Consider the following 24,492-nt stretch of genomic DNA (forward strand, 5'->3'; position numbering starts at 1 on the left):
CACTCAGTTTCTTTGTATTACAGGTAGTGGTGCCAGAGCATAAGTTGGATGATTTGTTAGAATATTTTTGATTATAGACCTGTTGTTGTAAATAACCGTTGTAAGGTCTGTATTGAAATGTTTATGTTTTTGGTCTGTTTATCAGAACATGACATCCCAAGTATTGTAATATAATGAAAAATACATTTCATTAAGAAATTCTTTGGTAAATCTTATTTTTATCATATTTCGTTTTGGGAACAAATTCCAAAACTCTTTTAAATCAAAAGGATTTACTCTGAAATTATTTTAAAAGCATAAATGAAACCGGTCTTTTCTAGCCGTGATTTTGGGGATGTCACAGTTGGTATCAGAGCATTAGTTTAAGCAAACTAGGTAATTGTAGGATTTCTAGAATTAAACTTAGAATGCTAAGTGAAATTGTTAGATGCGTGTCTGTTATATTTTAGACAGGAGCGGTAGTTTATTTTAGGAAAATTTCCTAAAATGCTTTTATGTTTTAAATGTTATATGTTTGTCATATATGCTATTATTTGTTCGGATCTATGGTCTGTTGCCGACCGGATCTGGAAACCTTATGTGTGTAGGATTATAAGCGTACATCTACGATATTAAAACTAGCATGTAAACGTTTCGGAGTGATAAGGATGATTTGAATATTTCTCGTGAATAAGGATCCAATTTCACCTTATTTGGTGTATAGATAAAAAAATGGTGAGAACAAGAAGTGGAGTTGGAAATGCTGATGAAAACAGGAATCAACCACTAGTGAGTGAGCAAATACCTATCATAGAAGTAGCACCTGAGCCGATAACAACGGTTGGTGTACAAATGATGATTCAAACAATGTTGGATCGTCAAATGGAGGAGACTAGGCGGTTGCTTCAACGGAATCGTGAAGAACTGTTAATTCAAGTGGAAGAGCCCGAAGTGTATGAAGGGCACTCGGAAGGTGGAAACTTCAGTGGGTTTGTTGGTTAAGCCAACCCATTGATAGTTAGGCAAAACAACCAGGATGGAAGGAATGTTGGAATGGGATGCAAGTACAAGGACTTTCTGACTTGCAAACCATCGACCTTCACTGGAAAGGAAGACCCGATCGAAGTGATGGATTGGATCTCCAAAATAGAGTTAGCCTTCATGACTTGTGGCTGCAGAGGCAAGTTGCAGACTACCTTTGAAGTGCGTCGGTTCCGAGGTGGAGCCGTTCGTTGGTGGAACACTCTAGGGAAGACTTTAAGCCCTAATGAGCCACTGCAATTGTCATGGGCAGAGTTCTTGGCGCATGTTCAAGCGCAAGTTCTGCTCGGCTCAAAATCTGTTGGAATTGGAGAATAAGTTTCTGACATTGACGAAAGGCAACATGTCAGTTGATGAATACACTAATAACTTTACAGACGAAGGGCAGCATGTCATTCCAAATGAGCTGACAAAGGTTGACCGGTATGTAAAAGGACTCTCATGGGAGTACGCAGTGCCAGTTCGTCAGGCACCTACTCTAGAGGCAGCTATTTAGGCTGCCAAGTCTGTTGAGGACATGATCAAGGGAAGAACCGCCAGCAAGGTTGAAGTTGGCGAGAAGAGAAAGTTTGAAGGAACCTCAGGTTCCAATAAGAAAAAAAATTTCGAAGTCCGATTCGAAAAAGTTTGGAGGAAAAGGAGGTGAAGCGAAATGGTGTGAGAAGTGCAAGAAAAAGCACTTTGGGAAATGTAGTGAGGATGTAACCTGCTACAAGTGTGGAAAAATTGGACATTTTGCCAATGAGTGTTCGTCCAACAAAAGGATGTGCATTGGTTGTAACAAGGAAGGGCACATTTTGAAAGACTGTCCGAAGAAGTAGGAGGCAACTAAGCCCAACATTCCACCAAAGCCGAAGGCGAGAGCCTTCCAGATGACACTTGAGGCTGCAAAAGATGAAGTTGATGTCGCTTCAGGTATCTTTCTCATAAATGAATTACTTGCTCAAATTTTGTTTGATTCTGGAGCCAACTACTCCTTTATTTCGCATGAGTTTGGTAGAAAACTAGTTTTGCCTATTGATAGACTAGATAATGCTTTATTAGTCGAAGTTGCTAGTGGCATGTTTGTACCTGTTAGCCATCATATGAAAAACATCTTAATTGACTTGAATGGGAATAAGTTTCACGAGGAATTATTGCCTATCGAACTAAATGGTTTCGACATCGTGTTGGGAATGGATTGGCTTAGCGCCAATGATGCCGAAATATTGTTCAAAAATAAGATAGTAAAAGTAAACCCGCCAGGGAAAGAGTCATTTATGGTGTACAGGGACAAACGCCGAGTAAATTCTTGAATCATTTCACTAATGAAAGCCAGAAAGTGTTTGACCAAGGGATGTACATCATATTTAGCATCCGTGATTGATGCTAAGAAGGAAAAGAAGGTGATGCAGAGTATTCCAATGGTGTGTGATTATCCGGAAGTATTTCCCAAAGATCTTCCTGGATTACCACTTGATAGACAAGTGGAGTTCAGAATAGACTTGCTACCAGCAACCGCGCCAATAGCAAAAGCACCTTATCGATTAGCACCGACGGAGATGAAGGAGCTGATGATGCAACTTCAGGAGTTATTGGACAAAGGTTTCATTAAACCTAGTTCATCACCCTAGGGAGCTCCGGTGTTATTCGTGAAGAAGAAAGATGGAAGTACGAGAATGTGCATCGATTATAGAGAGCTGAACAAGGCAAGAATAAAGAATAGATATCCGTTGCCGAGGATTGATGACCTGTTCGATCAACTACAAGGTTCAAGTTATTTTTCAAAGATCGACCTAAGGTCATGATATCATCAGCTAAAAGTGTGAGAGCAGGATATCGAGAAGACTGCATTCAGAACTAGATATAGACACTACGAGTTTTTGATTATGTCGTTTGGACTAACCAATGCTCCAACAACATTCATGGATTTAATGAATAGGGTTTGTAATCCATTCCTTGATAAATCTGTGATAGTGTTCATAGACGACATTCTGGTTTACTCGAAAAGCGAAGAGGAGCATGGCAGACACTTGCGAGAAGTGTTAGAAGTTTCGAAGAAGGAGAAGCTATATGCAAAGTTCTCCAAATGTGATTTTTGGATTCGTGAAGTCCAATTATTGGGTCACGTGGTCAACCAGGAAGGGATAATGGTTGATCCAACAATGATTGAAGCTGTGATAAAGTGGGAACAACCAAAAAGTCCCACGGAGATCCGAAGCTTTTTAGGATTAGCCGGATATTACCGAAGGTTTATCCAAGGCTTTTCTTCGATTACTACTCCATTAACAGCTTTGACCTACAAAGGAGCTACTTATGCTTGGAGCAATAAGCATAAAGAAGCATTCGAGAAGCTAAAGAAGAAGCTATGCGAGGCACCGATACTTTCTTTACCCTATGGAGTTGAAGACTTCGTTGTCTATAGCAATGCGTCTGGTGTTGGGTTGGGTTGTGTTTTGACCCAAAGAGAAAAGGTGATAGCATATGCGTCTCGACAACTGAAGGAGCATGAAAAGAATTACCCGACTCATGATTTGGAGTTGGCAGCGGTAGTTTTCGCTCTGAAAATATGGAGGCATTACCTCTATGGCACGAAGTGCAAACTTTTCACCAATCATAAGAGTCTCCAATATATATGTAGTCAGAAAGAGTTAAATATGAGGCAACGACACTGGCTAGAGTTACTCAAGGACTATGATTGCGAGATACTTTACCACCCTGGTAAAGCTAATGTTGTTGCTAATGCTCTCAGTCTGAAAGTCAATGTTGAGAGAAAAAGGCAAAGAGCGTTGAGAATAGAAGTTGTCTCGACAATTGTGGAGGGTATAAAGAATGCTCAAGAAGAAGTTTTAGAGAAGAATGACCGAAAGGAGGAACGTTTGGGTAAAACATTAGTGTTCGGTATAAACAGTCACGGACTGAAGGTGTTCCATGATCGGATTTGGGTACCTAAGTCTGGAGGAATTAGAGATCTTCTGATGGAAGCAGCTCACATAACCATGTACTCAATTCATCCTGGCAGTACTAAAATGTATAGGGACCTGAAACCCTACTACTGGTGGCCAACGATGAAGCTTGATGTTGCAAAGTATGTGGCTGAGTGTGTGACTTGTGCGAGAGTCAAGATAAAACATCAAAAACCATATGGGAGTTTAGAACCTTTACCTGTGCCTATGAGTAAATGGGAAGACATTGCTATCGATTTTGTCACTAAACTGCCCAGAACGAAAAGTGGTCACGACATGATTTGGGTGGTCGTTGATCTCTTCACTAAGAGTGCGCACTTCATAGCAGCCAATGAGAAATGGTCTATGGATAAGCTTGTGAATTCTTACATGAAGGAAATTGTGAGGCTTCACGGTGTTCCGTTAACGATAGTTGTTTCACCTCAAGGTTTTGGAAAAGTCTACAAGAGGAATTGGGTACCAAGTTGTGTTTAAGTACAGCTTACCATCCACAGACTGATGGCCAGAGCGAACGAACAATAAAAACACTTGAAGATATGCTGAGAGCATGTACCCTAGAATTCCAAGGTAATTAGGATGAACATTTATCTTTGGTAGAATTTTCCTACAATAATAGTTTCCACTCGAGCATTAAGATAGCACCTTATCAAGCTTTGTACGGACAGAAGTGTCGTATGCCGTCTTGTTGGCTTGAGGCTGGGGAAAAGCAGTTTATGGGGCCCAAGATGGTCCATCAAACCGCTGAAAAGTTGAAAATAATTAGAGAAAGAATGTTAGCAGCTCAGGATCATCAAAAGAGCTATGCTGACAAGAAACGAAGGCTGATGACTTTTGAAGTTGGAGATTCGGTTTTACTTGAAGTCTCGTCGTGGAAGGGACTTATAAGATTTGGTAAAAGGGGAAAGTTCAGTCCAAGGTTTATTGGACCGTTTAAAGTTCTTCAGATAATTGGGAACCAAGCTTACAAGCTTGAATTACCCGACGAACTGAATGGAATTCACAACACTTTTCATGTGTGTTATTTGAGGAAGTTCACGGGAGAAGTTCCCAAAATAATTCCAATGAGAATTGATGAAAACAAGAGGTTAATTGAAGAACCAGAGGCAATTGTTGACCGAAAGTCTAAGAAGCTTCGGCGCAAGATGGTCGAATCAGTGCTTGTCCGTTGGAAACATTCGAATGGGCCAAATCTCACTTGGGAAACGGAGAGTGACATGTTGAGTCGCTATCCGCATTTGTTTGTTGATGTGTGATTCAGGGGATGGAATCATCCTAAGGGGGAGAGAATTGTAACACCCGCGTTTCCAGGCTAGGCATTCTCATTGATGTAATAGTCTAGGTTAACCCTTGTAACTCTTTTTGGAGTATTAATGATAAAATATTTGAGTATTATGTGAATTATGTGAATTATGTGTTTATTTTATTAATTATTATAATTTAATAAATTAAGAATAAAATAAGCATCAAATTTAAAGTGTGATATAAGCCTGATATTTTTGCATAAACATGTAGTGATCGAAACAAGGATTCCAAAGATATAAAGAATGCCGAAATCCAAGTTATAACGAAGAAGTTATGACCTGTCGAAGTTTCACGACAAAACCGGCAACATTGAATGACATAAAAAGTGAAATTTACGTTAGAGCAATAATTAGCCTTAGTAATCTAAAAGAAAGTCGTAGAGTTTGTTAAACCGAGAGCGTGCATAAAAAGAACGCCCAAATCTGACTTCGTATGAGGAAGTTATGATTTTTCTAAGTTTCGATTTAGCAGTATGTAGCCCGAATACGCGATTTGAGATTGAGTGGTTTTTAGCCAAAAGAATCTAAACAAGAATCGAAGATCTCGTTAATATTAGTGAAACGATAAAAATATAGGCAAAAACGGACGTCGGATGAAGAAGTTATGATTTTATAACGGAGTTTTCCTGTCCCGGCCTACTAAAAATAAATAATAAAAATAAATTCGAAATTAGACGACAGAGTCTAAACGAAAGTTGTAGAGCATAGTCTCACCTACGCGGGGATATAAAGGACGACGAAAACGGAGTTCGTAGAGGAAGATATGAATTTTTGAAGTTTATTTAATAATTTCAGCATTTAATTTAATTATAAAATACCCGATATTATCCATAGGGGGGAGTTAGTGAGCTTATCCAAGTTACACCCAGCGTAACCTTAATTACGCCCAGCGTAATTCGGTGGTTCAGCCCCTATAAAAGGAAGTCGAGGCTACCAAGTTTCAGTTGCTATTTTCTTTCCTTCTCTTGCGTTTTTACCTCGTTTTTTGTGCAAGAATTATCCCGAAGCCCCGGTATCATTCCCGAGACGCGAAGCAAGTCCCAAAGCCCCGAAGATCCGGAGAAGTGAGATTCCCGAGCCGAAGCTCTGCCCGCGAGGAGCCCGGTTTTTGTGAAGATCTTCCAGATCTATCGAAGAATACTACTTCTACAAGTCGTAGTGTTGTCCGATCATCTTCTGATCAAGTAAGTGTGTGGTTACTTTCTTCTAACGCATAATTATGAAGTATTTTATACGAAATATGTGTTATGTGTATATTTTGTTGTTATATGTGTGAATGTATATTCACTTTCTTCTATCTCATAGATATGATTTATTTTCTATGAAATACATGTTATGTGGATGTGTCTTATCTTTTGTTTGGAATATGTATTGAATGAGAATGCTATACTGGTTTTAAACTATGTATAAAAATATATATTTTTATCTACTAATATGGCGGGTAGAACATGGGTAGATAGTTGTGTGATAAACAGATGAGAGGGCTCGATGTTGTTTTTGATTTAGTCATCTAGCGGAGTTTAGATGACGACCACAGACTTTTCTAGACAGTCCTATGGAATGCTAGCAGGTTCGCCACCTGTAGGTGTTAATGAACTTGGGTGTTCATTTGCTGTACTCCATCCCCCTCATGGTTGCCTTATTTGACATATGTTGCTGGGAAACCCCCGAAGCATGTGTTGTCGCCCCGATTAAACATTCTTAGACTAGGTCCCTTGTGTTAGTTATTTTAGGGACGTAAAGTGAGAGTAACGGGAATGGGTAATTGGGTTATTGTTGGTTGATGAACATTAATTTAATCATTTATTGTGGGTTGAAAACCCTATATGCTCACTAGGCTTCCAAGCCTGACCCACTCAGTTTCTTTGTATTACAGGTAGTGGCGCCAGAACATAAGTTGGATGATTTGTCAGGTTATTTTTGATTATAGACCTGTTGTTGTAAATAACCGTTGTAAGGTCTGTATTGAAATGTTTATGCTTTTGGTCTATTTATCGGAACATGACATCCCAAGTATTGTAATATAATGAAAAATACATTTCTTTAAGAAATGCTTTGGTAAATATTATTTTTATCATATTTCGTTTTGGGAACAAATTCCAAAACTCTTTTAAATCAAAAGGATTTACTCTGAAATTATTTTAAAAGCATAAATGAAACGGTCTTTTCTGGCCGTGATTTTGGGGATGTCACAACCTTTCAGTAGAAGTGGGTCTAAGGCACCAAGGCCGGCCCACTAGTAATTGTTAGTTGGGACGATTATCTTTGTGATAATTGTCTGGTCTGTTATTGTGGGATATGTGAGTATGCTAGATTGCTAGATATGTGAGTATGGTAGTTTGGTAGTTGCTATGTTATGTGAGATAGTATCAGTAGAAGGGGGACTAGTCCCCGATTCGGTCGCTAGGACCAATGGGTAGGTCGGACACCCTAGATATATCAGAGAACGTGATTATGATATGATATTATGTTTTAGTAGTAGGAGTGAAATAGTCTATGTGTACGGTTGAGATAAACCGGAGGGTAGGTCAGCACCCCAGAATGGCTTTACATGGGTAGGTCAGCACCCCAGAATGGCTTGACATGGGTAGGACGGGCACCCCAGAATTTCCCGGCAGTATGTATGCTATGTGATTGTATGGTATGTGGTATGATGGGGGAAATCGCTAAGTTTCGTGCTTATAGTTTTAGCTTCCGGTTTTTGGTACTTCTTCGTCTAAGGGGAAGGAGCCTGTGGTGTAGCAACGCATCACACACACATGATTTTCGCTTAGAGTTTTCTGGGATTGTACTATGATATTTTGTTCAAAATGATTTGGTTTGAAACATGATATTATGGTTTTATGTATTTGTAACACCGAAAAATTTCAAACAAATTTTCACATTTTAAAAACCATTTAATTCACAATATTATAAAACACATTGTTTCATATATTCAAACATAAGTTAAAAATCCCAAGATCATATCATATAAATAAAACTCCACGTGTGTGTACTGATCATGTCGGCGCCTTCCCGCGATCCTCACTAGTACCTGAAACACATAACACAAAACACTGTAAGCACGAAGCTTAGTGAGTTCCACAAAATACCACAGATAGCACATACTAGCCACTCGAGGTTATAACTCTGTGGGCCCTTGGGGCCTGACTCTGTGGACCTTCTGGCCCTAACTCTGTGAACCTTCCGGTTCTATCTCTGATATACTATGATATACACATGGCATAAATCACATAGAAATAATGCAGTGCAACACATCACATAAATAGCATACAATAACTCTGTCATATAATTCTAATTACCACTCAAGGTAAAGTATAGTGAGAAGACTCACCTCAAACATACTCGGATGAACTCTCGTGCTCATCGCCCCGACCTAGCCTCCTCTTATTATTGAAATAACATTACTGGACAATACTCTCTCATAGTCTCATCTCTAAAGATTGGGTAGAAGAATATTCTACCCCTCCCTGAACTCTATTAAGTCATCCTTGACTAAAACCCTAAAGTGAACGAAAGTCAACGGTCAAACTTTGACCCGACTCGTCGAGTGCACATGGACAACTCGGCGAGTCCACACTTCCACAGAATCCTCCTTCTCACCTCTCTTGACACGTCGAGTCAAACCCTTTCTCGACAAGTTACATCTGGCACGAATCGTGGGGGCAACCCCGACTCGACTCGTCGAGTCCAATTATGAACTTGGCGAGTTGCATCCATGATCATACTCAAAACTCTCCTTGATTTGAGACTGGATTCACACGAATGTTCCTCCAATTCACTCAAACCAAGGCTCTGATAAACCAACTTGTAATGACCAAAAATTTCAACAAAATTTAAACTTTCCAAAAACAACCCATTTTAATAACGTTGTTACAAAAAGGTTTTCAATACATTTATTATCAGAGTATTCCCAGAACCATGTCATAAACATAAACACGAAGAGCGGTACGATCATGCCTTCGCCTTGCCACGGTCTCCTGAAGAACCTGAAAAATATTTAAACCACAACTGTCAGCCCGAAAGCTTAGTGAGATACCCCCAAAATACCAACCACATATACGCCCTTCCAGGCTATGACCTTCCGGTTGAAAACATATTGCCTTCCGGCCCATAACATATTGCCTTCCGACCCATAACATAAATAGCATACATAACATAACAGAACATAGAACAACCATGCATATCGGGTCTACTGTGTGACTGGTCCGCCGTATCGGCCTTCAGTCCACCCTCCGTGTCTAGTCATGTCCTTCGAGTCTTCAGTGTGGTTGGTCCGCCCGTACCGGGCCTTCAACCCACCTGGTCCACTCTCTGAGTCTATAGTATAACTAGTCTGCCTGCATTGGGCCTTCAGTCGGCCTGGTCCACTCTCCGAGCCTCGACACGTCTGGTCTGCCCTCGTGGGGCCTACAGCCTATCCGGACCGCTCGCTGGACCTTCGGAACAACCGGTCCGCCCTGGGTATCTTGGCCTACAGCACAAAGCAGGACCCGCCTCAACCCAACTCCAGTCCAGACAACCATGTGCACATAACATACAATCATATAACAATTCATAGTCAACAAGTCAATCAAACAGATCACATAACATATCATTACCCTAACCAGGATACCGACCTAACCGGTCACTAGCATAGCATCACCCTACATATCCGGAAACCGACCTTAACCAAGTCTCTAACGTATACCATCCTAGCTACTAGGATGCAGACATATTAAAGCAATAGCATAGCAACAAATATCCAAACCTCAATCCGATAAAGGGCCGGCCTTGGTGCCTTAGACCCTGTCGATATAGTGAGGATAACTCACCTCGCGAATGCCGATACTCTGAACTGAAGAAGCAGACTCTCGAATCACCAACTCACCGCAAAACCCGAACTAACCATCATAACAAAATAAACATTAGGCCAATCATACATCCACCTATCGGACCAAGACCAAAGTCCAAATCTCATACAAAGTCCAATACTGGCCCAATTTACCAAATTGGGCCCACCTCAACAATGGCCTAGATCCAATGTCCATAACAATAATTGGGCCCAAAATACTCTATCCATAAATTCCCAAACTTGGCCCAATAACTAACTACCCACAAATGGCCCAAACTCAAAAGCCCAAAATGAAAGTCCAATCAGGGAGAGTACGCTGGGCATACTGCAATGCTCACAAAAAGAAAACGGGGCACTGGCCCGCTACGCGGGGCGTAAACCTGATGCTCAACAATTCCACATAATGACTTAATGGTTTAAGCTCTTAAGCCCAAACTTCAGATCCTTAGGCCAAATATGATTAGAACTCATAAAGTCTCAAACTTTATCACTTGGGACGTCCATTAAGCTCTTAATCCAATGTCTTAATCCATTAAGACCTTTATATCTCACACATGGAACAACTACAACCCTTGGGACCTCATTTTTCTCACTTAAGACCTCTCCAATGGTCTGAAAGGATAGGTAATCTTGACCAACTCGAAACATGCAACAAGGTTAGGACTTTTGGGACAAGAATGGTGTCAAAGCTTCAAAATACATAGATCTACACAATATGAATGTCAAGCAAGAAGCTTTATACCTCAAATAAGCTCCAAAGGATGGTATCTCTTCAGATCTCCAAGCTCCAATTGTTCCTCTTCTTCTTTGACAACTTCTTTTTTCTCCTTCAAGCCTTTCTTATGCCAAAATGAGCTTTCCAAGGTCAAACACACCCAACAATGGAGGAATACGAATTTTCTAGGGTTTTTGAGGTTGAGGATGAGCTTATGGAGGCTAAGGGGTGAACCAAAATGTTCCTTATATAGTGGCTGACCCTAAATTAGGGTTTGGAGTTTCTAAGAGTACGCTGGGCGTACCTCCCTGGTACGCTGGGCGTACTCACCCGGCCACCCGCAAACTTCTCGCCCCTTTACGCTGGGCGTACCTAGCCATACTTTAAAACACATGCATGCCATGCATGCATGAGACCCTTTTTCCACTTATACCACAAAGAGCTACAAAAAATAATCATCTTCCAAACGCCGCAACTCCTCTACTCTAAAACCCGCTCCCAAAAAAAAATTTCATTCATACAGGGGTGACAAGAAGCCTAATGCTTCTAATAACATACACTAGCCCGAAACTTTCTCGGATAGAACCCATTTCCCGAAAAAGGAGCAGAATTACCCTTCCTCTTAAACCTCAGGGACTCATAATTAAACACTTAAAGAACGGGGTGTTACACATGCACCACAAGCTTCTTCTCTTCTCTCTAGGGTTTCTCAGGGTGTAATGGTCGCAAATGGAGGCCATAAGGACCTTTAAATAGGTCCCAAACCTGGAAAATTAGGGTTTTTCTTAACAACGCTGACTCGGCGAGTCCAGATACCCGACTCGTCGAGTCCCTTCATTAAACAAGTCACAAATACGCGATCATACTCGACGAGTTGGGGCGTTAACTCGTCGAGTCTCTTCACATCCCAAAATAAAATACTCAAATTTCCAAACCTGGATATCCGGATGTTATAGTATTGACATGATCTTGGCAATGTTTTGATAAACAAATTTATAAATCACTTAATTAAAAAAAACGAAATTTTTGGCCTCAAATTTTGGGATTTTACACTTCAAGCTTAAAGATTGCAAGTTATTACATAGTTTTGTGATGATGAAAGGCCGAATTTGGAATAAAAAAAGAAAAAGGGAAACAACAGGAAAATTAAAAGGTTTTTAAACAGTTTTAGATAGGCTTGGTTAAGGCTCCAAGGGCAATTTTCTTTCTTTTTTACCATTTTGTTGGCTGTGAAATTGATCTGCATAATAAGGAGACTCCTCAAGTTTTTTCGAGTTTATCATTGGGCTGTTCATTTCTCTCAATTATCATTTAATGGATCAGGGGCATTTTCATCAAATTGTTATTTTTCTATTGTTGTTTTTCACTTTTGGCTAGCTAGCAATCGGTTTGAAGTTAATGTTTTCTAAAGCCCGACTTAATGCATTCAGATGCAAACCATATACATATTTGTCTTTTTTTTTTTTTTTTTTTTTTTTCCTGTCTCAGTTAACGTTTTTAAATGGTATGTAAAGGTTGTTGAGTGTAACGTCCGAAAAACACAACCAATTTAAAATTTTTCAAAACAACCCGATTTTCATTAAAATGTTTACAAAAAGGTTTTCAATACAATTCATTTAAGTATTCCCAGAATCATGTCGTTACGAAATCATAAGGAGCGGTACGATCGCGCATTCGCCTTGCCACAGTCTCCTGAAGAACCTGAAAAGAACATTAAACCACAACTGTAAGCCCGAGAGCTTAGTGAGATACCCCAAGATACCAACCACGCATACGCCCTTCCAGGCTACGACCTTCCGGTCCCAAAACATATAAATCATACATAACATAACAGAACGTAGAACAACCATGCATATCGGGTCTAACGTGACTGGTCCGCCGTATCGGGCCTTCAGTCCTTCGGATCCATCATTCGGGTCTAGTCATGTCCTTCGAGTCTACAGTGGGGTTGGTCCGCCCGCATCAGGCCTTCAACCCACCTGGTCCACTCTCTGAGTCTACAGTGTGACTGGTCCGCCCGCATCGGGCCTACAGTCGGCCTGGTCCACTCTCCGAGCCTCGGCACGTCTGGTCCGCCCTCATGGGGCCTACAGCCTATCCGGACCGCTCGCTGGGCCTTCGGAACAACCGGTCCGCCCTGGGTATCTTGGCCTACAGCACAAAGCAGGACCCGCCTCAACCCATCTCCAGTCCAAACAACCGCGTGCACAAAACATACATTCATATAACAGTCATAATCAACAAACCGAGTAAACAGATCACATAGCATATCATTACTCTAACCGGGCTACCGACCTACCCGTTCACTAGCATAGCATTACTCTGCATATCGAGGACTGACCTTTACAAGGCCCCCTAGCATGTATCATCCTAACTACCAGGATGCAGACACAACCAACAACAACATGATAAGCGTAACTAAATCTCAATACAATAAAGGGCCGACCTTGGTGCCTTAGACCCTGTAGATATAGTGAGGATAACTCACCTCGAAACTGACGGCTGAAAAGATAAGATCCCGCTGCTTCGAGCTCTGACACAACTCCTCCACTGAACATCAACAATAACCCAATAAATACCCATAATTACCGAAATACCCCTGGAAGACAACTGATCAACCCTGGACAAGTCAAAGTCAACCCCTGACAGACCCTACTCGCCGAGTCAACCCGATGACTCGCCGAGTCCTTATGCTCAGACTTCCCTCACTTAGCGACCCAACTCGCCGAGTCACCCCAAGACTCGTCGAGTGCAACAACTCTGAGTCCACTCGCACCCAACTCACCGAGTCACCCCTCGACTCACCGATTCGACGACTCAACCAGGAATATTAGGACTTCCTTGACATGACTCGCCGAGTCCAACTGGACTCGCCGAGTCCAAGGCAATCTTCAACCTACTCGCCGAGTTGTTCTTCCAACTCGTCGAGTTCAAGGCCATCTTCAAGCAACTCGTCGAGTCCACCCATGTGACTCGCCGAGTTCCACCGGTCTGAATCCATACAGAAGCATCTCAGGCCATGCAATTGATCCAAAACATAGATCCAGCCTCCTACAATCCATCCATCACGTAAAGTAGCAAACTTTACGTGAATCAAACGAGATCTAGGCCATTTCCACCTTAAAATCAAGATTTGGGACATGATAGCTTCACTCATAGCACAAAGGTTGGGACTTTAATGCACTCAATGACTTCTCCACTCCAGATCTGAGGTAGCAACCTCAGATCCATCCCCCAACACCAAAATGTCACACAACCAAGCATCCCACACAACCCCAAATGATGAAACTAGGAATGCACAGCTCAAGGACGAAGATATTACCTCCAGAAGATGCCTCAATAACAGCTAAACACGAATCCAAGCAAAGCCCTTTGATCCAACCACTTCTCCTTCAAGATTTCTCCAAGCAACACCTCTCCAAGCTCCAAGTTGCTCCACCAATGCTCTTCTCCACGAGATTAGGGTTTCTGGAACTCAAGGGGGGAATAAGAGAGGCTGTGGAGGGGTATAATGTTCTTTATATAGGGCTCAACCCCGGAAACTAGGGTTTTCTCCATACAGCACCTACTCGCCGAGTCCATACTTGGACTCGCCGAGTAGGCCACTCGGCACGCGACCATGACCGCGACCTGACTCGCCGAGTCTATCCATGGACTCGCCGAGTCATCCTCTAAAACTTGCACTTTCAGCCCTTCAACTCTATTCTTGCGATTCCGGGATGTTACATTGAGAATGTTAGATCAATTACTAGCTATGTCCTAATTGGCAAAACATGTCCTTTTCCCTTTGTGGTGAGAAAATTCTCTATTAAATTGTGGAATACATTTATTGTTATTATTGAATTTGAAATAATGTAATATGACAACATTTTGTCTCCCCTTTTGTTATGTGCAGCTTGCTAATTTTATGGGTCGTTTCCACTGGTTAACATGTCCCTGAAAGGTAGTTTTCTTTGTTTGTAATTCATTTTTTTTAATTGTCTGATTTGGTATAATGGAATTGGGGATGAAATTGTTTATTTCATTATAGAATGGAGTGTAAAATTGCAAAACAGTATATTTTTTACTGTGTAATTTTTAATGACATTTTTGTTAAAATAAAAGTAATAAAGATAATTGATTGGCCAATTTGCACCATATATAAAGAAAACTTCACAATGATGTTTAATGCGGTAATTGTACTTACTTTCTTTTGGTTAATGACATATTTTTTGTGTAGGGTTAAGGAGAGTTTAGGAGTATAGTGTTTTTTTTTTTTTTTTTATTTTTTATTTTTAATTTATTTTTTTATTTTTATTTTTTATTTTTAATGTTTTTCATTACTATTTGTGTATGCTATATCTTTGATATGGTATGGTTTTACTCTGCGGTTGACAGAAATGTGGTAATCAAGCTAATGAATATTAAACGCAGAACCATTTAATTGTAACAAAAAACCAACACTGAAGGATTCCGGAAAAACGACATTAAAGGCTTCCGACCCTGCAAAGCGGGGGTCACTTTTCTAGTTTGCATAAAAGAATATAAGGATTCCAAAAAGAGGTAAAACAAAATTCAAATGGGAGATCAGGAGTTCTTGCAACTACAACCCGTTAGACAAAATAAATTATAAGACAATAAAAACTATAAAGATTAATTGTTACAACAAGCCAAACATCATAACTTTACAAGCGACATTCATATCCTAATCATAAAAATAAATTTCTTCAAAAGATTTACATGATGTTTTCTAACCTACATTAATATAGGTAATGGTCAAATTCATATATTAAAAAGAAGTAACAAACCAACCTGAACAATATGCTATCCCTACTAACACATATTCTGCTATCAAAATTTGTAAGATCCAACAAACAAGAAACTTCCTTTGCATGAAGCTAATATCTTTTTTTTTTTTTTTTTTTTTTTTTTTTTTTTTTCTAAAATTAAGATTAAAGGCAGTAAGCCATTCATATGATACATAAACGAAACTGGCAGAAGTTGAATATATATTTTCATATATGTTCGTATTTGAACATAATTGCATAGTTGTAGTAAATGAACATATGTTCATATATAAACGTATTTTTTTTTTTTTGAACCACTATAATTTTCTCATACAAACTCCATTTTTATAAACTTTATATCCATAGTATCGTAACTAAAATATGCTCCGTATAAGAATTGGCTAAAATTTATACATTTTCTTATATAATGCAACAGTTATAAAGATATACATATTGCATTACCGAAATATCACCGTTTCGCTACATGAGTTCACTCTTAACTATATTTATAACAAATACATACCATAACACCGTAACACACGGTATGAGATTTTTGAGTCGTTATGATTTTCTTATTTATTTTATATATAAGAACTTTTGTGTCCCTTTGTTAATTTAAACCTTGAAGATCTATATATATATATATATATATATATATATATATATATATATATATATATATATATATATATATATATATATATATATATATATATATATATATATATATATATATATAGAGTCAAGATCAAATAAGAAGGAAATTTTTTATAGGAAGGTAAGAAGTTTTTTTTCTACATATTTTTTCGCGAACAAACAAAATGAATCATTAGATGATTCATTTGTAAGATGATTCACAAGAAAAAATTCTCAAAAAAACATCTCGATGATTCATTTATACAATGATTTTGTTGTTATTCACTAAAATTATCGTAAAATTGAATTTTTTCTTAATTTACTTAAAAATGAATCATAAAGATGTTTTTTTGGGAATTTTTTCTTGTGAATCATCTTACAAATGAATCATCTAGTGATTCATTTCTTTTGTTCGTCAAAAAAATATGTAGAATAAAAACTTCTTACCTTCCTACAAAAAAAAATTTGTTACCGGTTCTATATATATATATATATATATATATATATATATATATATATATATATATATACACACACACACACACAGTTAGGTTTATTTGAGATCACCTATATTTTGTGAGACCGTGACACGCATTTTTTTATTTATTTTTATTTTTTTTAGTTAATTGATGTTCCGAAAATAATATTTAAAAAAAGAATTTTTTGATTTTTCCATTTATTTTGCATTTTAAAATTATTTTTAGAATATGTACAGTGTAATATTCTATTTAGAATATTTCACTTATTTTTCAAAAAGAATAGAATTTTTTTTTAATTTTTTTTAGTTAATTCAAGTTCCGAAAATAATATTTAAAAAAAGAATTTTTTGATTTTTCTATTTATTTTGCATTTTAAAATTATTTTTAGAATATGTACAGTGTAATATTCTATTTAGAATATTTCACGTATTTTTCAAAAAGAATAGAATTTTTTTTTAATTTTTTTTATTTATTCAAGTTCCGAAAATAATATTTAAAAAAAGAATTTTTAGATTTTTCCATTTATTTTGCATTTTAAAATTATTTTTTAGAATATGTCAGTGTAATATTCTATTTAGAATATTTCACGTATTTTTTTAAAAAAAAGGGAATTTTTTTTATTTTATTTTTTATATTTTTTTTTTAGTTAATTGAAGTTCCGAAAATAATATTTAAAAAAAGAATTTTTGGATTTTTCCATTTATTTTGCATTTTAAAATTATTTTTAGATTTGATCTCACGGTCTCACAAAATTAGAATGATCTCAAATGAACCTGAACATATATATATATATATATATATATATATATATATATATATATATATATATATATATATATATATATATATATATATATATATATATATATATATAACTCAACTTCATGAAAAAAAATCTCAATACATAGCGTCTAATCAAAGTTCTAAAACAAATATATGAGATGTAATTAATGAAACATTAATGATTTAATATTTAAACACTTTTAATATTTTTAAATTTAGATGGTAAGATAGATATAATATTATAATTGTAAGTTATCTCTATAAATAAAGAATAATCACTTCGCGTTTGGTACGACAATTATCCTTTAACTATTAAACGACACAAAACCCACTGAAATTTAGCTTTTGATAAAACGTTATAGTTTAAACAAAACGTTTCGTTTGATCAATATTTTAAAAACCGGTTCGAACTGGCCGGTTGAAGCGGTCGAACTGGGAACCGGAAGTGAGGGAGGTTCAATTTGGACCGGTTTTATAATGATTTCCTGACCGGATTGAACTAGCCGGTTTTAGTAAGAAACCGGTTGAACCGGCTGAATTGAACCGGAATAGACCGGGTTAAACCAGATATTTTTGGATTTTTGTGTTTGTTTTGACTTCTTTGTTTGATTCAATGTTTTAAAAAACGTTTTTTTAATTGAACCGGTCGGGTGATGTTTTCCGGTTCAACCGGATGGTCAAACTGGTTCTATATTTTTATATGTTTTTAATTATCATGTGTACATTGATTACAAAACTTATCATTTTTTTAGTATTACAAACGTAAATAGAATGCAATATATAAAAACAATTATTATAAATGTCAAAATCAAACAAAGAAGTCAAAAGAAACACAAAAATCCAAAAATGTCTGGTTCAACCCGGTCCATTCCGGTTCAATTCAGCCGGTTGAACCGGTTTTTTACCAAAACCGGCCGGTTCAATCCGATCAGGAAATCATTATAAAACCGGTCCAAATTGAACCTCCCTCACTTCTGGTTCCCGGTTCGACCGGTTCAACCCGCCGGTTCGAACCGGTTTTTAAAACATTGGTTTGATTTTGACATTTATAATAATTGTTTTTATATATTGCATTCTATTTACGTTTGTAATACTAAAAAAATGACAAGTTTTGTAATCAATGTACACAGGATAATTAAAAACATATAAAAATATAGAACCGGTTGAACCGGAAAACATCACTCGACCGGTTCAATTAAAAAACCGGTTTTTAAAACATTCCGTTTGGCAGTACGAACTTTTAGCTTTTAGTTTTAACAAAACGTTTCGATTCTAAAAGCTACTTCATGTAGCATTTAACAAAACGCTCCTGAGCTTTTGAAATCAATTTCCATAATTACCCTTAAAAATATATTTATATATTAATTTATTTTTAATCGATTATCTTTTTATGTAATTTTATATAATTCAAAAACTTTAAGTTACTTTTGCCAAACATTCATATAACAAATAAAAGATACAGCTTCCCGCTACCAGCTACACGCTACCCGTATCCAGCTATCAACTACTTTTGCCAAATATATCGTAAATTTGGAAGAGTTGTAACGCTTCGTTTTCATTTAATTATTTAATTAGTCGTTTTAATAATTTTTTTTACATTTTGATGAGAATACAATGATTAAAATAAATAACAAATATATGTGAATAACATTAAAAGGTTAAAGTTATAAACTTATAATGACAGGGACTAAAACTGGACAATAGGAAATACTTATAACGCTGAAACCTAGTTAATAGGGACTATTATGTGTTAAACCAAAACCTTAGGGATCAAAACCATCAAATTGTGAAAGATGCATGGAAGAGGCCTTAATTTCTTTCCGGGAAAAATGACTTAAAAGCCCAATGAAGTTTTCAAAACATTCAAAAAACTTCAATCATGTTTTATTTGTTTAAAAAAACCCAACGAACTTAACCTTTTGTCTAAAAAATCCAACAAAGTTTCAAACCGTTCAAAAAATTCCAATTTTGTTTTGTTTAAGTTCGTTGGGTTTTTTTTTAACAGTCAAAACATGATTGGAGTTTTTTAAACGTTTTGGAAACTTTGTTGGTCTAACAAGTCATTTTTCCGATATGGTAATAAGCCACGTCATCTGTTTCTCTTATTTGACTTTCGAGAAAGTGTAACTTAGTTGGGCGTTTTAGATAAAATGTTATGTTTGTCGGGTTTTTTTGAACAGACAAAACATTATTGGGGTTTTTTAAACGGTTTGGAAACTTCGTTGGGTTTTTAAGTCATTTTCCCTTTCTTTCCGTCGTGACCAGCTAGTCACGACCTTTGAAGCCCAAGGAAAACAGGGATCGGCTCCTTATACATCTTTTATGGTCCGTATATCCGTTTTCATAAGATCTTCTAATAACACAATCAGTTTCTTTCCCTCTCGCCCTCCCTTCACCAAAACCCTAGAAATCCATACCACCAGAATCAAATGTCGGACCAAATTCCTTTCCACATCCAAGAGGAGATCATGAAAAAGCTTCCTGTCAAATCACTAGTTCAGTTTAGATCTGTCTGCAAAGAATGGAAGAGTTTGATAGACACCTCTAAGTTTATTGCTGCTCACTGCGTTACTCAACTGCAAAATCTGCTTTTAAGGTACGAAGATCCGGTAGAAAAATCGGAAAAATATGTTTCTTTTATGGATGATGACACTTTCCCTCAACAGAGGTTCGTTCATACCCTTCCCATGTCCGTTAAACTCCTTATAGGCTCAACCGTAGTCGGTAGCTCTTATGGATTGTTATGCTTCCGTGGTCATTGTGGGAAACGCGAGGATCTCTGGACGAAATTGGAAACGGAGACTGTTGTTCTGTGGAATCCTTCGATTAGAAAGACAATTACTATTTCTATGCCTAACAAGTTTAATAAGGACCATGAAACTGATCTTGGTTTTGGGGTTTGCCCTATTACTATTGACCCTAAGATCGTTGAGATCACACAGTTTCACAAAACAAGCTACCATTGTGAAGCTAAAGTTTACACTGTGAACTCAGGCAAATGGAGAAGTCTATCTAGCAATGTTCCGAGTAAACAGTTTCGTGTATTCTGGGCTCAAGTGGTTGTTGATAAGTGTATTTATTGGTGTGCTTTTGACCCTACGACTATAGATAACGAGTTACCAAATCATAATTTTATAATGTCATTTGACATAACTAATGAGAATTTTGGAGTGGTAGAACTCCCAGATTGTTTAAGGCGCCACTCTCCCTCTCAGTTGTGTATTTCTAAGGTAAGGGAGTCTCTTGTCATGCTTGAATATGATAGCTTTGTGAAATGTGCTTGTGGTGTATGGGTGATGGAGAATGGTGTTGAAAAATCATTTACAAAGAGATTTACTGTTGAGGCTCCACCTTATTGGTCAAAGTCAATAACAACACTTGGATTTAGGAAGAGTGGTCAACCTATAATGGAAGTGGAAATTGCTCATGAACAGAGTGAACTTGTGGTGTATGAGCCCTACACTGAACGCTTTGATGATATTGGGATTTATGCAATAACTGAATCGTTCGTTGTGAATTCGTATATAGAAACTTTAGTTTTGCTTGGTTGATTTCATAGTAGTAGTTATTGATGATAAATCTTATATTTTTATGAATAATAGGATCTAAGTATCAAGTTAGGAGGCACGTGAGTGATTTTTTCATGGGTGTAAATCTCAAATTTCTTGTTTCTGATTTCTCAAAGTGTGATGCTTGCATATTGATAATACCAGAGTAATTTAGCTTATAATTATTTGCATGATTATATAACTTAAAATAATAGGAATAGGCAAAATAAGTGATGCTACTCACATTGTTATATCCTTGGGTTCATATTTCTTCTATCAATCGCTATTGCAATTGCTTATTTGCTTATCAAGTATATCACATATATTAATGATAACTTTGGTGGTTATGTTCTATTGCTTTCTATATGGATATAAATGCTACTGTTGATTAATTGAAAATTGTTTTATGATAAATAGTCACCCAAATCATGCTTTAAGACTATTGAAAGCGTTTGTTGAAATTGTGCCATGTAAATTGTGGAGCTATTGCTTATTAGGAGAAATTTTTAAAACATAATTTGTTGTGTGGCACCTCAACAGTAAACTTTGATGTACCTGAAACTAAAACTGAAAACCATAAGTACGAAGCTTAGTGAGTTCCTTAAATACCATATACCATACATATCAACTGATCTATACGTGTCATACATAATCGTGAGCCACATACATCATTCATATATCATAATCAATAAATGTGCTATGTGACGCACATAGTCTTGCCATTATGCGATAGGCCGCCTTGTGGTCTTTCTTGTCAAATCGGGGGCCACCCTTGGGTCTTACAGACAAGTGTCAAGAGCCAGCTCTTGGTTTTCCATGCAAGCATCACAAAGACAACTAGCATACATAAAACTCTACTTAGCTAATTAGCATATAGTCTGCTAGGAACCAGCTCCCGGTCTTTCATACATAAAGCCTAGGGCTAACCCCCAGGTCTACATACAATACATAAACCAAATGGGTCGGCATTGGGGCCTATGACCCATACAAACAGTGAGGACACTTACCTTGCTTGATGAAGCTCACTGCACGAAATCCTTACTTGCTGCCCTGACAACTCCTCAAGCTAACAATACCAAAATATTATCCAATTAGCAATTGGGTCCCAAACCATGATCCATACTCCAGACTTGGGGTAAAATGATCATTTTACCCCTGACCCAACAGATTCACAACTAAGGTCCAAGCCTAAAACCGACTGTAACGACCCAAATTTCACGTCCAAAAATTTTGTTTTTAAATCAATACTTTAGAAAACATTGTCTGATCAAACCAATTCATAACATACATCGTGTCTGAAAACTGAAACATGCAAACAATCAAATATCAGAGTACAAAATCCTAGAATGACTCATGGTGCGGAAATCAATGTGCGTGTATAGTGTGCCGCTATCGTGCCAGCTCATTCCCCTTCGATGAAGAGGTACCTGAAAACAAAACTGTAAACCGTAAGCACGAAGTTTAGTGAGTTCCCCTACCGTACCACATACCATCTAACCACATAACATACATATATTGTCAGACATATCTGGGTGTCCGACCTACCCCTTCGGTCCTCTCGACCGGATACTGACTAGCATATCTGGGTGCTGGTCTCTCCTTCGGTCCTCTTGACCGGACATTGACTAGCATAACTGGGTGCCGGTCTCCCCTTCGGTCCTCTCGACCGGATGCTGACTAGCATATCTAGGTGCTGGTCTCCCCTTCGGTCCTCTCGACCGGATACTGGGGACTATTTCACCCCCTACTACTACCACATAACACGTATCTCATAATTTATCTAGCATGACTGGGATGACTGCCCCTTCGGCCTTATCGACCGGTAATCTGGGGACTATCTCCCCTACTGTCACTAGCACATAGCATCATATCATACTAGCACAAAAACATATCATAGGTAGTAGCAACCCTAGATGAATATCACAGAGACAATTATCTAATCATACAACTCCTACTAGTGAGCCGGCATTGTGGTCGTAGACTCACTGCTACTGGAAGGTAACTCACCTCAAAAAGTAGCTGCTGAAAGTCTACTTGCTAAGCGCCTGAATGCTAAACCGGTAATCCTTCGGTTAAAAATAATAAACATAGATTAGCCACTTATAAACACCCTTAGGTCAGATGACTGACCCACCGCTGGTCCAAGGTCAACTCCTTGGTCAAAGTCAACTTCCAGTTAACTGGACTCGGTGAGTCGCCGAGTCATGGCATAGACTCACCGAGTCCTTCTCCTACTAACCCGGTCCTACTCGACAAGTCCCTCTTCTCACTCACTGAGTCACCCTTAACTCACTACTTGGGACGAAAGAACCGACTCGCCGAGTCCAAGAACAACTCGTTGAATCCCCATGAGCAGATCTCCTACTCGCTTCCAAATCCTCACCAAAGCATCCTTTATGAGGATTTGGGTTTCTAGGACTATTGCTACACGTTAAATTGCTAATTCCACGTGCAGATACAAAGGGTTGGACCTTCATCACCTAAACCCCTCTTACTCAGTAACAGTTCATATGACTCGCCGAGTTTGAAGAACAACTCGTCGAGTTCCAGGCAATCTTCATAGGACTCGCCGAGTTGTTCATCCAACTCGCCGAGTCTAAGAACATCTTCATAGAATTCGCCGAGTCCCTTCAACCCACTTCCTATACATACCAAATTTGAGACATGCAACGCTTCCAAACCATAGATCTATGTTCCTAGGGCATGCTTATCACGTAAAGTTGCAAACTTTACGTGCATGCGTGGCCCTATAAGCTCCAAAAGGCAAATCCAAGCCCTTTATGAGGTCATACACTCAATAGGGACCTCAATCACTTCAACCACATAGACTTTATACTTCTAATACGTCCATAAGGTCTAGATCTGAAGTCCTTTCGGATCATAGAGCACAAAAACATGAAGTTTGGTGTTTTAGGGCTTGAAAACCACCAATTAGGGACAAAAGTGGGATCTAATGAACTGGTGATCAAGGTAGGGACTTTTCTACCTGAATGGAAGCCTCTTGCAGGGTAGATTTCGGATCTACTTCTCCTCTTTGCACTCTTCCACCTCCTTCTTCTTCTCTTAAGCTTCAAACTTCCTTCACAAGGCCAAAATCGCTCACAAGGATAAAAGGGGGCTAGGGTTTCGTTCTACAGCTCTTCTGGAAGTGTTAGGGACAAGGGAGGCCGAGTTAGAGTGTTTAAATAGGGTGCAAACACCCGGGTTAGGGCTTTTACCCAAACAGGGCCTACTCGCTGAGTCCAAAGCTTAGACCCCGTGTCTCATCCCGCTTCTACTCGGTGAGTTGGTCCTTCAACTTGCCGAGTCCAAGGCAAAATGTATTATTTAAGAAATATTAGATACAAGGAATACATACCAGGAACCAGGTGCTACACCGACAAGGCCCAAAATGAGGCCAACATACGGGGTTAAAGTTGTTTAAATTGGGTGTAGATTCCCAGATTTAGGTTTTCCCAAACCCCG

At 38.2% G+C, this 24,492-nt stretch overlaps 1 protein-coding gene across 1 annotated transcript; it reads left to right on the top strand.

Annotated features, from left to right (window-relative positions):
* Positions 1 to 19,908: 19,908 nt before the first annotated feature.
* On the top strand, positions 19,909 to 21,030 carry LOC145029541 (putative F-box protein At1g32420). The gene has a single exon (XM_078978049.1). It carries the CDS (start codon positions 19,909 to 19,911, stop codon positions 21,028 to 21,030), a length of 1,122 nt encoding a protein of 373 aa, XP_078834175.1.
* The last annotated feature ends 3,462 nt before the right edge of the window (positions 21,031 to 24,492 follow it).

Source organism: Lactuca saligna, chromosome 2 (assembly GCF_052625555.1).
Source record: "Lactuca saligna cultivar CGN05327 chromosome 2, ASM5262555v1, whole genome shotgun sequence".
NCBI classification, from domain to species: domain Eukaryota; kingdom Viridiplantae; phylum Streptophyta; class Magnoliopsida; order Asterales; family Asteraceae; genus Lactuca; species Lactuca saligna.